Here is a 15065-nt window from a genome sequence, read left to right as displayed (position 1 = left end):
TCATCTTAATTTTAAAATAATCACTATTCTTAAATTTATATTACACTATAAGATTACAAATTAAAAAAGTATTTGCGCAACCATTGTTAATGCTGTAAAAGACAATAAAAATTCCCTTATATCACCGTACTAAATTATAAAAACAAATAACATTTTTATTCACTTTGTGTTTATGTAATTCTTTTAGTTTCAAGCCAATGAAAAAAGTTATACTTTATCGACTAATAAAAACAATATTTTGTGTAAGAAATAGTTATTTACAAAATTAGGAAACATGTCTATGGATTCATCTCCTATCACATTCGAAGAGAGTATAACATATACATATATTAATTAAAATATTTTTATTTTTTCTCTACATGTATATTAGGTGTTAGGGTACCTTTTGGTGGCTATGAATATGTTTTTATTAATTATTATTTATTATTAATGTTATGAAAAGTATGGGAAAACGAGGTAAATGAAAACATGTATCGAGTGTAATATGATTGGTCCGTGAGCAATTCTTTACAGGATCTGTTTCAAGCCACTATAGGACGGTGGTTTTGTTATCGTAGGCAAAGTTGAAGATAGTGTTCAGTGCATGCAAGCAGAAACATGGGCGAAAAATATAAGCCGTGGATCATCTTTCTTCTTCTACTGATAATCACGGTACATTATTATGCCAATATCTTCCTTGAGATTTCGTTTCATTCCAATCTAACCAGTATTCTTTGTTGAACTTTTGTGCAGTGTTCTAGAGCCAGGGAATTGGTTGGAAGTGGAACAGAAAACAAAATCTTGGAAGCAATCTCTGATGAGAATCATGAAACAGTGCACACAGAACATGAACATGCACATGTTCATTCCCACACGGATCACATGAACCCTTCTGTGATGGTGTTCCTCACCTTGGAAGATTTGAAGATTGGAAAAACAATGGCAGTTTATTTTCCGAAGAGGGACCCTGCAACCTCCCCGAAGTTATGGCCGAGAGAAGAAGCTGAGTCACTCCCTTTCTCATTGAAAGAACTCCCAAACCTCCTAAAAGTGTTCTCTTTTTCTGCAAACTCTCCCCAAGCCAAAGCCATGGAAGACACCCTGAGGGAATGTGAGAGTAAAGCCATCAAAGGAGAGGTAAAGTTCTGCGCCACCTCTTTAGAATCCATGCTTGACTTTTCTCAAACCATTCTTGGCCTCACACACGAACTTCAAGTTTTCACCACCTCCCACCAAACCAAATCCAGTGTCACTTTCCAAAACTACACTTTCGAAAACATAGTAGAGATCCCAGCTTCCAAGATGGTGGCTTGCCACACCATGCCTTACCCTTATGCTGTTTTCTACTGTCACAGCCAAGAGAGTGAGAACAAGATGTATAAGGTGGCACTTGGTGGTGAAAACGGGGATAGGGTGGAAGCTATGGTTGTTTGTCACATGGATACCTCCCATTGGGGTCATGGTCATGTTTCATTTCAAGTTCTGAAGGTTGAACCAGGAACCACTTCTGTGTGCCACTTTTTCCCAGCAGATAATCTCATCTTGGTTCCCAAAGTTGAACAGCACGGTCTTTCAACCATGTGATGTGATTGTGTTGTGCTTACGTACGTTGTTTCTGATGTCTGCTTGCTACAATAAGTACTGTGTCTGGAGGTACTAGTTAATACAAAACTTGTTATGGGTATGTGTAAATTGTCTACTTCTTATGAACAAGAGGTTCAGGCTTGTACAACTACTAAACTTCTAAGGACCTATGAGTCTAATAAGTCGTGGAAAAAATATTACTACTTAATAAACTATATAATATACTGAGTTATACAGTCTTTTTTTTTTATGAAAATAAGAGAAAAGATTATAATTAGTTTTATAAATTAGAATTATGTTATCGATTAATAATTCTTCTTCTTTGTCACGTGGAAGTGTGACCGAATGATTGATTGGGCAATTTGAATAATACAGCTCTTGTGTGGTTAGAAAAACTTTCAGACTTTCAAATTGGATGAAAAAATTTATACCAAAAAATTTTTATTGTATAAATCACCCCAATTTAATTTATATAAACTTAACTTTAACAACAAAGGTAACAGTCCTTGAAGAAAAAAAAATAAGCACAAAAAAAGTCAACAACTGACTAAAAAGAAAAACATATATTTGAAGCAAACAAAATCGGAAATATTACCTTTTACAATAGCACCATTTCAAAGCAAAAAGAAGAACAACAATGCAAAATTAGACAAACCAAAGATGTCCTTAACAAAAGAAAATGAATACAATCAAATATTAGGGAAACAAAAAAAACCACAGATAAAAAAACATAAAAATGAAATGAAAGAAAAAAAAGAGAAAGCCAGATAACGAATGAACAGAGAAATATTAACCTAACAAATGTATGAAAAAAAAATGTTTTTTTAACATATGATCGATCAATTTTAAATATACATATCCAGCGACACATAATTTATTATAAAAAATTGTTTTTAAACAGAGTGGGTTTGAAGGAAAATAAAAACAATTTATAAAAAAAAGTGGGACACGTGTCAGTTTTTAAACTTACACGTAATGAATTTTTGTCTTAAATGGCTGAATTTTGTTATTGGGATTTGAGATCATTTTACATGATTTGCTAAGAAAATGACATGTGTCTTTTTATTATCTTTTCTGATTACTGTTTTACATTTTTTATAGATATTTAATATTTTGTATATAATAATGCTAGACATAGAATAACAGTTACATGCTTTTAAAAGTTTATTATAAAAGAGTTCTTGTGGAATTTCTTATAAAAATATTAGTAAAAAAATTTAATTTTACAGGAAAATTTGGTTGAAATTTTGTTTTTAATAATTTACTTGTGAATTTAAAATACGGAAGAAAATTATTTGTAAAATTTAAATTTGCACCTGTTAATTTTTAAATTGATTTTTTACACGAAAAATTATTATGATTAACCAACCACATAGACTCTCCTCCTAATATTCACTTTTCAGATAAGATTAATGGTTGATCATAATAGTAACTTTCGAGCAATTTTATGCTTCTAAAGTTATGAAATAATAGAGAATCTTGATTTTATGATTTTCACATATTCTTATATATAATTATAAAATAAAAGACTTACCTCTATTTATAATTGAATGTCTTGTATTCTTTTATGTTTTTTTTTTTAAATTTCTTACAATTTATATGATGTATCCATTTGATATTTTCTCTGTCAAGAATTTATTTTGTCAGTCTTATCCTGTAATAATTGTTAGATCTAAAATAGAAAGACTGACATGAATACATGCAACATTGTTGAATCTGTACTCTGCTCTAGCTGTAATGTTGTCTTTACTCGCTGGCTTTCACTTGCATCTCCATAATGCACATCTCACTCTCTTCTTCTCACCCGCAAAAAGCTCTTCTCTTTCTAAACAAAGTAACAGCAAAAGTAAGCAATTTTTAACGTAAAGCCTCATTGAAGTTTGAAGGAATAATAGAGTCTTAGAAATGAATCAAAGAAACCTAAAGATGACACATTTTAGTAAAATTCATAGAACTTTTCAAACACTTTGAAGTAATCATATTTTAGTATTTGATGAATCTATGACGATTTTATTTTGAAATATATATATAGATAAATAGATTAAGGAGGAGAGATATGAATAAATAGATTAAAGAAGAGAGATATAAGATTTTTGAAAATATATGAAAATAGAATATAGTAGTAAAGATAAAAGAAGTGATTGTTGTGTTGATGATGATTATCTTCCACTCTTTAACATTGCTTGCCCAAATGAGCATCTCATCCACACATTAAAATTGAGCAATGTGTAAGTGTAGATGGAATACTCATTTGAGCAAGAAACATTAAATAGGGTTACTTCACATATGATAGGGTGGAAGAATGGGCAAGATTGGCTTGGTATTTATCTGAATATGAGAAAGATGTATCAGCTAAAGTGGTTGAGAAGGCCTTCATATAATGGTTGAGCTTTGACAGTCAGCTAAAGATTTTGAGATATATGAATGGCAGCTGAAGACACACTTTCAAGCCAACAAACAAACCCAATGCCAGATCTTCAACCTATGCTTAAACACAACATTGTAATCACCAAAAGTATTGGGAAAATCATGCTGCTTTTCACTTTGTTATTTGTACCTACTTTTTAAGATGTTTTTAATTAAATTGACTTTCAGTGTTTAATTCAAATTAATTTTTAATGATTTATATTATATTTTGATATGATTTTATGAATTTAAATCAAGCACAAACTTAATTAGGTGTTAACATCTGCTTTCAAAAGGAAAACACTTCGGTGCAAGCTTTTATATGCAGCATTTTGTTCTTTCTTCTTATTAAACTATGAATCATTTCCTTATAGTGTAATTAAGAAATAACATTTACAAAATTTTCTTTCGGAAACTGAGGAACATTCAGACTGAGAAGGGTTGATGTAGAGCACGTGACAACTCCCAACGATATATGATTTTTTTTGACAAGTTACTTTTTTTTTTGTGTGTACAGCGTGCCCTATCTACCACTTTCCACTCTGTCACCTTTCAATATATACATACATACATACATACATATATATATATATATATATATATATATATATATATATATATATATATATATATATATATATAATTGTATTGGCATTATCAAGACATTTTTTTAATTAATAGATAAAGCTTGTATGGCTAGGAATAAAATGTTGGTATTAAACTCATTTTCGTATATTTTAATGTAATTTCAGATTTATTTTATTTAAATATTTCAAATTATTTTAAGATATTCTTTTTAAGTTTCACATAAACTATAATAAGTAGCGTACTAGGAGTTAATTGTAGTGTTAATGAAAAATTATGCAATATTTAGAGGACTTGTATATTTTTCTTCTATAAAAGAATATAATTATATTTTAATAGAGATATATGAATTTTGATAGAAAATTGGGTTTTTTTTATTAAATTTATTTTGGAGTCGTAAAATGTAAAAACTCAAATTTGATTTTATGGGAGTAAACTTTAACAATTAACCAGATGACTTATCACTCAGTTTTTTATTAGTTTGATGTCAATATATGTTTTTCCAAATTAAATATCAAAATACTCTCTATTTTTTCAAGAGCTTCGACTTTTGATATTAAGTTATTTTTAATTTTTATTTTTGACTTATGTCAAGTGCTAAAATTACTTATCAGTTTAAATATAACAAATGTGCATATAACAAATATTTTATTGATGAGTTTAAAGAAAAGAAAAATGAGAACTTGAAGAAGAGAAAAAAAGGAAAAGAAAGAACACAGATATAAAAAATAAAAAGAAAATGTTTTACATATGGATAATTCTTTAGTTTTAGAATTTATTGATTGTAATAAGAATTTATATATGGATAATTATTTAGTTTTAGAGAGATAATAGTGTGTGAAGGAACATGGACAACAACAGAGTGAGCTTTCTGGTTGAAGAATCCTTCCAATCAATATGGGCTATCCACAGTGAAGCCCAATGGGCTTGGATCCAAACAAAATTATCTGTTTCAAGCTAGAAAAAAAGAGAGCTACTCCCTCCACCACTCCTACAGCTCCCTACACCTCTCCAAAAAAAAGTTAATTACAAAATTACCCATTTTACTTTAAACATTTACTTTTTTTTTACTTTTATATGAAAACCCTAATTCCCTGCCTCTCGTTTTAACTAACAGTCGCAGTCCACCCCCAACTCTTATGTTCTCTCTTTCTTCCATATCCGTTTTTCTCCTACCATTCTCCATATTCGTTTTCCCCCAACCATTCTCCATATCCGTTTCCACTTCATTCCTTTTTTCTTTTTCATTTTTGCTTGTGTGTTTGTGCTGCGTTGGTAGTGCGGTGGTGGTGCTTTGTTGGTGAGGGTGCGTTTGCTGTGAAGATTGGCGCTTGAAATTGAACTTTTTTTAATTTTTGTTCTCCTTAATTTATTGGTTTAATAGGTTCGGAGATCCCTATATTTGCGGGTTCGTTTCAATTGGGTGATCAATTAGGTCCCTAATTTAATTCAATAATAGCATTTTGTTAAATGCAGTTAACGACGTTAACTTTTTTAAGCTGAGGCATCCAGGTGGCACTGTATAGGTGGATTTTTAACATTTTTAATTGTTAAATATATTAATTGTTTAACATAATTTAATATGTTTAATAATTTCTCTACCCAGATTCCTCCCAAATATGGCACCTGGCAGCACCTCCAGTACCTCGCCGTCTCCAACAACGAGCTCACGGGAAACATCCCTCCGGAGCTTGGAAACCTCCCCACGCTTCACGAGCTCTACTGTGGAAACCTCATTCTTCCTCTTCCAAATCCCCTTCTGACTTCAAACCTTCCTCACCTTCTTCTTCTTTTCCATTATAATCATATTATTTTTATTTTTCTCAAACCACGGTCAGACATTCCAACAAAACAACACCAACAGTAGTCGTCACCTAGTCCGCAGCGGGCGCGCTTTCTCTTGGGAGGAGGTTGTCCAGCGGGCTCAAGGTATCGCCGGTGGTGGTGGACTCCGCTGCGAAGAAAAAGATGGCCACCATTGTCGCCGGGATCTCGAAGGTCTCCGATGCGCTGGTTGGGTCCAAGAGTGCGAGAAAGAATTGGGATGAGCAACCCCCGGCCACGCCGATTGAAACTGAACACAAAGAAAAGGGTGGTTCTAATTTTGCAGAGAAATCCAATTTTGTAGCTATGGGTATCACCATTCATGAAAAGGGTGGTTCTAATTTTGCAGAGAAATCCACCCTCACACATCTCAGTCGCTTCCTGTGCCCCCACTGCAAGAAAAACTCTGGAACCTTGAGCCCTTGCACCCTTTTTGGTTCCTCTCTTCGGCCTCCATACCTACACCACACAGAACAACAAAACCGCTCATCAAGCTTCAGTTTTTCACCATACAGAAAAATGGGGTTTGTGTTCTCGGACTCCATGCAATGTTGACCACTCAAACCCTTCTCTGCATGAGAGAACACGATTTTAATCAGCAATCAAAATTGAAACCAAAATCAAACCTGATTTTGACAATCTTGGAGCACAAAGAGAAACCAGAAACGTCAATCAGTTCCAACAACGAGATTGGAGTTGGGTGGGGGAGGGTGAGAAGAAAATTTTCCAAAGAGAGGAGAAGGTGAGGAAGAGGAAGGGGAAGTGGAGAAGGTGGTTTCCACACAACGAGATATTTCTAATTATATATTATTAATTGTTTAACATAATTTAATAGGTTTAATAATTTCTAATTATATTTTCATTTATTAATATATTTTTCAATTAAAAATGTTAAAAATCCACCTATACAGCTCAAACGGTGCCACCTGCATGCCTCAGTTTAAAAAAGTTAACGTCGTTAACTGCATTTAACGAAAATGCTATTATTGAATCAAATTGATCAAATTAGGAACCTAATTCATCACTTCCAAAATTGAAAGACCCAATTGAAAAGAACCCCCAAATATATCGGAACCTATTAAACCTAATTTATTTAGGTCTATTTTGCTAGTAGAGCATTAAAATCATTCCCAGAAAATATTGAAGAATAGGATATACATGAATCGGAAACCAGAAGTCAAACCTCCAAGATGAAATATGAACTCCAAATCGTTGCAAGAACGAGAACGACACGTTTCCCTCATCCCTCCTTCAGAGAACAATCAACCAGACAACAACCCAATGAAGAAAACCAAACCACTCATGCGAAAACAGGAAGCCCTAAAACCCAATCGAAATCAGAGAAAGAAGGAGAAGGTAGAAGCTTTCTCCTTATGTCGCGAATCAGAATGGAGAGAAGAAACCTTCGTCGTGGCGCCTTCGTTGCGCTTCAGTCGCATCTTCATCTTTGCTCCCACGAGGCCACCGCGAGACCACCTTCCTTGTGCGAGATGGAGGATCAAGACGAAAGAGAAGAAGAGAACGTGAGACTGAAGAGCCCTCAACTGGGTTTTGTTTTTGGCCGCGAAAGAGAGCCAAGGATTTGGGGGGAAAAGAAAAGATCAGTGTTCTTTGCAAAGGAAAATAGGCATTTTGGAATTAATTGGGTTTGGTTGATTTAATTGCACTGTAACCAGATTTAGGGTCACATGAAAAACAACTAAGTACTAGATATTTTAACCCTTTATCTTTCCAGAATTGTTGAAAGAATCAATGGCTACCTCGTCAGTTTGCACCCATTGTATCTAACTATTTATTAGATCATTCTTTTCCTTAAAAAAAATTAATTAAAATAGAAATAATTGCAGAATGAAATTTAAAGAAGCAACAATAAGTGTTATTTTAAATTTGATGAGCATGTCAGATTGTACATGTCGAGATCCGATCAAACACACTACAATAACCTTACACATCACCACCATACTTTCCGTAAACAAAAATCACAATATAGAAGAAGAAGATTGAAATTATTAAAGGACAAAAAGGGAATGGGGAGGTGCGGTGAGGAGCCGGTGGTAGTGGAGTGAGTAACTCTCAGAAAAAAACTGATTCAACCCCAAATAAACCTTAAAAAGATAAAACAGAAACTAATTGTGTGTATTGTTGGCTTTAAGTTTCTGCAAGTACACAAACCGTACCGCCGATTCCACTGGGCCCCAAAATATAAAACAACAACACGTTTTGCTTACATTATTATACAAATTTCTTTGTTTTGTAATACCATCAACAGTTAATAGTATTTACAAATCAACATTTTCTTAGATGAGTGCAATCATATATATATATATATATATATATATATATATATATATATATATATATATATTCTAAACCAGCTTGAGAAGTACAACAAGTTGTCAAGGGAAATAAATTAAGTGTTTTGCTAAATAGTTAACTGGTTTGAGGAGAGAAAGGAACCAAGAGAGAAGATTCATTTCACAGGAAAATTAGCAGCACAGCACATATATCATCTTTCCTTCATCCACATGGAAGAATAAATTGCATCCTCTCATAAAATCTTGATCTGAAATTAATATGCTTTCTTTCCTTTGAAACTCTGAGATGGAAATATGTAAAATTGATAATATTATCAGAATTAATGATCAAAAGTATACATCTTTCTGAAGACTTAACATATTCTTTTTTTATATATAAATATGAATACTGATGAGTAATCATGACAGGCCCAAAGAAGCATCATGTCTATTGATTATAAAAGTTCTGCAGGACACAGATATATGCAGCTAAAAAAGGATAGCCATAAAGATACATGTATTAATAAAGGGTTCAAGTGTTCAACAGAAAGAGTGGTTTAGATTTAGAAACATGAATAACTCTACAAGATACTAAAGACCATGATGTTCATGGGTCATGTACTATGTAGAGATACGTGTGTCTTCCTTCTCTAACCATGAGCAAATGATTTGAGCTTTTATGCTGGTTTGTTCAGCCATGTCTTCCTGGTTCTTGAAGCTCTTCTATTTTCTTGGCCATGGCATGCTGCTTCTGCTTTCTGGACATATCATGCGTGTGATATAATATGATATTAGGTCTTATATCAAAGTCCCGGATAAAATGATCCTTCACTGCAGCTGCATCTGATTCTTGTGGATCTTGAACAAGGAGATCTTTGATTGCTTCAGGCATAGGTTGGCCATTCATCATGTTCTTCCAATAGTCTCCCATGTATTTTCTTGCATAGCTGAGGTTTACAACCTAAAACAGAAAGATCATCATTAAACAACACATGATCATAAAAGAGGTTTGAGATAATAAGATAGCATAAACTCTCATAAAAGCTTACCAGGAGAAGAGAGAATATTACTAAAAAAGCAAAGTTAGACTTCATTTTTTTGCTAAGATACGAAGTTCTCATTAAGTTTGTGAAGGCTAGGATTTTCAGTCTCTGAACATCCCTTTTATAGGCCAGAAGTGACCCTCAAAGAAATGTATTATGTGTGTGAAAAACTTAAAAATAGGAAGAGTAAATACAAGGCTATGCTTTCTCAAAAAGAAAAAGAAAAAAAAGAGTGGTTGAGAATCACAACCCTTTACAACTTCTACATTCATCATTTAAGTGCGTGCATTTAAGTTTCAATAGTTTCTGCTCAGTTTTCCTTCTACCTTTAGTAAATTTGAGTTACACTAATTTTTTATTCTAAAGTAATGATAGTCCACTAATGCAAGTTCAGGAAACAAAAATGTATATCAGAATTCAAAATGGGACAACAGAAAGTTGTCTACTTTAGTTTGGTGTGTTTTTTGAGATGTGTGTTTAGAAGAAAATAAAAAAATGGTGAAAGATAAAGATAATTATATATTATGTTCAGATAATGGAACTAGATGTGATCATTATTAGCCAACTTTAAAGGGTCGGTGGAAGTGCTTCTCTACTCCACAGCATAAGTTTGCAGAAGTCACGGCACTTCTTCGCTATTGCTATATTATATTTCTGGTAATCATTTCAACTTCATTTAAGTAAAACATGTGAGAGATAAAGATCTTCATTGAGTTGGTTGGTAGGAAAAGTATATATCAGTACATATATATATACATATATAGTTAACTTAATTACGTATAAGAAATATTTCATATCAATAACATAATTACTATTAAAATAAAAAATTTTGTAAAACAAATTCCCTTCTTTCCTTCAGCTGCACAATTGCAAAGGCTTTGTGTGAACATTACAATAAACATGCAAAATAAGCAACATCACAACCATTTGTACACAAATTCTGTATTATATGTTCAAATATTGGATTGACTTTGGAATTAGTAGTCATGACTGTGACCTGTGTATAAAGTTAGTCATTTAAAAATCCTATTTTTGACACGTTTATATAATTCAGACGCTGATATTTGATGAGTAAATTTTGCAGTAAAAAGCTGTTTTTTCATGCATCCTACTGGTATAAGGTGTTCTTGGTATTTGTCTAATCAGAAGTTTCATTCTGATAATCCAAGTTAACATAAAACTATAGAGGTAAAACTAGAACAAGTCCTTGTGCATTCGATGAACCAAGCCTCATATATCAAAATTGTACATATTTTGAGGTGTAAAGGGTTACTCGTCATGCTGACATACCAAAAACTTTGAATATTGGTTTATCAGTTTTTAATTGGCAGTGTTGCCACAAATAGCTTTATATATATATATATTCTTCTTTTCTACAACAAAAAGGTATATCTTGGAAATTTCATAACCACCATGGATGTAAAAAATGAAGAAAAACATTTAAGAAGAAGCTTGTCGTTCAAAGGTTCAAATCAGTATAATTATTATAACTTTATTTTTTCTGTATTCCAAGCAAATGTATGTTACTCTCACGAAAGATGGTCATATTCAAGGCTGTTAGAAGATTTATCAAATCATTTAAAGAAAGGAAATTTTTGTTTTATTCTAGCTTCAGTTTTAAATAATATCAGTCATCTGATACGAAAATTTCGATAGGTATTTCACACATATCAACTGTAAAGTTCGTAATGAACATGCTCTAATTATACACCCTTTCTTTTTTTATATTTTTTTCACTTTTCGTTAATAAGAAACTTTGTAAATAAAAAGCACTTTTATACAATAGTTTTGTTAAATATATGAGACTGTTTGAAGTAGGGTTTTCCCATTAGATTCATTGAGAAGAAGACAAAAGCCCAGATAAATGCTCGGTTGGCATTTTCTTGAAAGTCAACTTGAATGTGCATCACTTAAAAAAATGATTATGATGCCTATAAAGAAATGGAATAAAAACTTTATTTTGCTTCCTATAGGTTGATGCGTGGCATGTAATTAAGCACTATTTTTTGTGAATATTAGCTTCTGTTTTCTTGTGTCCTGTGATGGATGCGTTGTGATCTATCTGGATGCCAAAGTCAACTTAATTTCTGCATCAGAACGCCTACTTGTCTCTGTAACATATAATTTTCCCAATGGACTTTCAATTCGTTCAAATTCTTAATTAATTAATGTGCTATTTTTATTTGTTTTTCTTTCAAAAATCTGATGCTATTTCATCACCGAAAATTAAATTGCCATTGACTATCCTGAAAGTTATTTATGGCACCAAAAGTTGCGTACGTCACTCTGATTAAACAATGTTCATTTTTCAACTCATTAAAAAATATTTAAGGGGAGAGATAATTAACCTTAGAAGCAACCCATTTGGCAAGTGCTTTTCCATAATTATTGCTTAAACAAAGTTTAGCAATATCTATCTTCTCCCATCACAAACACACAAATATATTGGGAAATATCAGTGCCTTATTTGGGGTCAAAACCCTAGATCATGTGATTTTGATATAATAATGTTAAATTTTCAGAGCAAAGGAATACGGAGACGTATCTATATATATGGCACAGAACAAGAATGGAATGAGAGTTGGAGAAGAGAACTAGAGTCCTCATTGCTCATATTAGTTTATGAAATCTCACTCTTAATTAATTTGGATAAAGCTACAAACTTACTAATTAAAACTTTTAGTGGAGATAACTATTTTTGTTTCTTAACCCTATATATAAATTTATAAAAAAAGTCAAACATTTTATAAATTGATTTAAATTCATAAAAAAAGTTTACATAATTGATTTATTTAATTTCTTCTGTTATTTGTAAAAGTATGATAGGATTATACTTGTACGAGTTTTATTCTTAGTCTAATTGGAAATATATTTAGTGACATAACTTTTCCTTAATTTGTATAATATATGTATTTATATATTCATCTCTTGACAAATAAAGAAGTACGAGTTTTATTATTGTAAAACAGAGTTTTATTATTATAAAACTTATCATGTATCATAGTCTGGTTAAATTGAAACTAAAACAATGATATTTAACGTGACAGTAAAACATAGTATTATGATATTATATTGTCTTTGTCCAATGATATAAAGTCAATTTCACACGTGATAAATACTTATTTTTTTTAAAAATATTACAAAAAACTAACATAATTTTTTTTTAACGTTGTTAATATAATACTAAACAAAAGACCTAATTACACTAAATTATCAAAATAAAGATAAAATTAAAAAACATATAAAAAGATATGAGGATGAATGATATTATTTAATTTTTTTTATTGTAAGATTAGTGTAATAGATGTGTGAGAGAGAAATAAAACTTGCCTACACTATCTATTTAACTTCACAAGAACTAACTAAATAAAAGAAATGTACATTATGTTACAATTTAATCCTACCTTTAATCTATGTATGTGAGATATTGAACAGAAACAAATAATTTAACATAGGTTTGAGTGGTTCAATGGGATGGGGTTATAAACTCCGCAAAATAATCACTAAAAATAATTTTGGATCAATCACAGAATGAGAGGAGGTTCGACACACACATAGAACTCCACACATGATAAGATATTGTTCGCTTTGGGCGACTTTGTTTGCACTCCAACATGGGGTGGCGTACTCGTCTGAGCCCGGTCACCAGACCGGAACCATGGGCTCTGATACCACTGTTGGGAGGAGGTTCAACACATACATAGAACTTCACACATGATAAGATATTGTCCGCTTTGGGCCAAGCCCTTACGGGTTTGCTTTTGGTACCACTTCAAAAGGCCTCTTATCATTGGAGATATCTAGGTGTATATAAACCCTTGACCAGTCCTTATTTCACTCAATGTGGGACTTTGTTTGCACTCCAACATAAATGATGTTAAAATATTGTCAAAAAAATGTTATCAAAATATTATTATTTTTTTTTATAGGGTAGAAAGTTTTGAGTGGTGTGTGGAATGAGCTAAGGCTAGAGGTGCACGACAGCTGCTGCAGATTCAACAGTTTTTGCCAACAATTTCAGTTTGCCACTACATGGGACGCACAAAGAGTCAAATGATCTGATCAACAAACACCATAATATATATATACATATATTAGTCAAACATTGAGGAAAATATATGAATCAAGAAAAGTGATCTATGATCTGTTGCCACTATTCCCACTGTTCATTTTAATAGGTCAAAACTCAACCATAACAATGTGCCTCCTTTTTTCTTCTTCCTACCTTTCTTTTTTCATTACCCTGTTCATCTCAGAATGATAGCTAGCTATAGCTTTTCTGATCAATTTTCTCTAACGTCATTTTTCAACTCTTTTCTTTTGCCTTTTTCTGGTGGATTAGTCCATTGCACAGGCCCACTGCTGCTGTATAATGATACCTACAAAGAATATTAAAAAGCATCTACATTTTCAATTTACTTATAAATATCATACATATCCATAACCCTCATGAAATCAAGATCAAATAAAGCATATAAAAAAACAATGATAGAAAAAAATGGAAAGGAAAAAACGATAGAAAAATTTCTTTATCAAAAAAATCAATTGTTTACACATATGCTTATTTATCCATTAAGTGCCATTTTCTCTTTCTAAATATATTCTGATTTTATTTATTTTAGATCTATTTTAGCGAATTCACAAAAAAGGAAAAATAACTTGCTGGTTCATTGTAACTAAAAAGAGGTTGGAAATCTTAGTCCGTCTCATCAAATAATTGATTCATAGACTAATTATTTGTATTTTTTATTTTTTATTTTAATTATATCTAAAATTTAACTTAATTATACAAATATTTTATACATTTTTAATTGACTAATTGATATCTCTAATAAAATAAATTAAAACTATTATTACTTTTAGATACTAAATTATTTATTTAAAGTTTAATGTGTAAGTATTAATAATTTAAATTTTTAATCTTAATGTATATTTATATATTTCAAATAATGTGATAAAAAATTAATTTTTAGATTAATTTTTAATTTTAAAAAAACAGGCTGATATGTTAGCTCATCTTATTAATTTTACGGATTAAACAGGTCAAACTAAAATGAGATAACAAATTAAAAACTCTAATTTAAGTGCGAAAACTTATGTGTAAAAAAGATTGTCATTTTTGAAACCTTTATCAACTAGCAATTTAAATGCAAAAAATATATTTTGGTTATGAAGGAAATTTAAAAAAATGAAAACTTAATTGATTTCTTTTAAAGAATTGTTAAAAAATAAAAATCAATCTGTTTTAATTCTTTGTGATTATATTTAAGAACAAAACGGGCCATATCATAAATGGGCCAAAAATGACAAAGGTCCATTGGGCTTGGAGAAACAAAACCAAAACCATTAA

The 15065-nt window shown here is 31.4% G+C and overlaps 2 protein-coding genes across 2 annotated transcripts; one reads left to right on the top strand and one right to left on the bottom strand.

Moving 5' to 3' along the window:
* Positions 1–436: 436 nt before the first annotated feature.
* LOC108339691 (BURP domain-containing protein BNM2A) lies at positions 437–1795 on the top strand. Its single transcript, XM_017576877.2, has 2 exons — positions 437–651; positions 733–1795. The coding sequence occupies exons 1-2, from the start codon at positions 598–600 to the stop codon at positions 1561–1563; spliced, it is 885 nt and encodes a 294-aa protein (XP_017432366.1). The 5' UTR covers positions 437–597; the 3' UTR covers positions 1564–1795.
* Positions 1796–9095: 7300 nt separating this feature from the next.
* Positions 9096–9906, bottom strand: LOC108340044 (uncharacterized). The gene is made up of 2 exons (XM_017577270.2): positions 9722–9906; positions 9096–9633 (listed from the first exon to the last, which is right to left on the bottom strand). The coding sequence occupies exons 1-2, from the start codon at positions 9791–9793 to the stop codon at positions 9364–9366; spliced, it is 342 nt and encodes a 113-aa protein (XP_017432759.1). The 5' UTR covers positions 9794–9906; the 3' UTR covers positions 9096–9363.
* Positions 9907–15065: the final 5159 nt, after the last annotated feature.

This window comes from Vigna angularis, chromosome 5, assembly GCF_016808095.1.
Source record: "Vigna angularis cultivar LongXiaoDou No.4 chromosome 5, ASM1680809v1, whole genome shotgun sequence".
NCBI classification, from domain to species: domain Eukaryota; kingdom Viridiplantae; phylum Streptophyta; class Magnoliopsida; order Fabales; family Fabaceae; genus Vigna; species Vigna angularis.
This window is presented reverse-complemented; position numbering and strand designations above follow the sequence as displayed.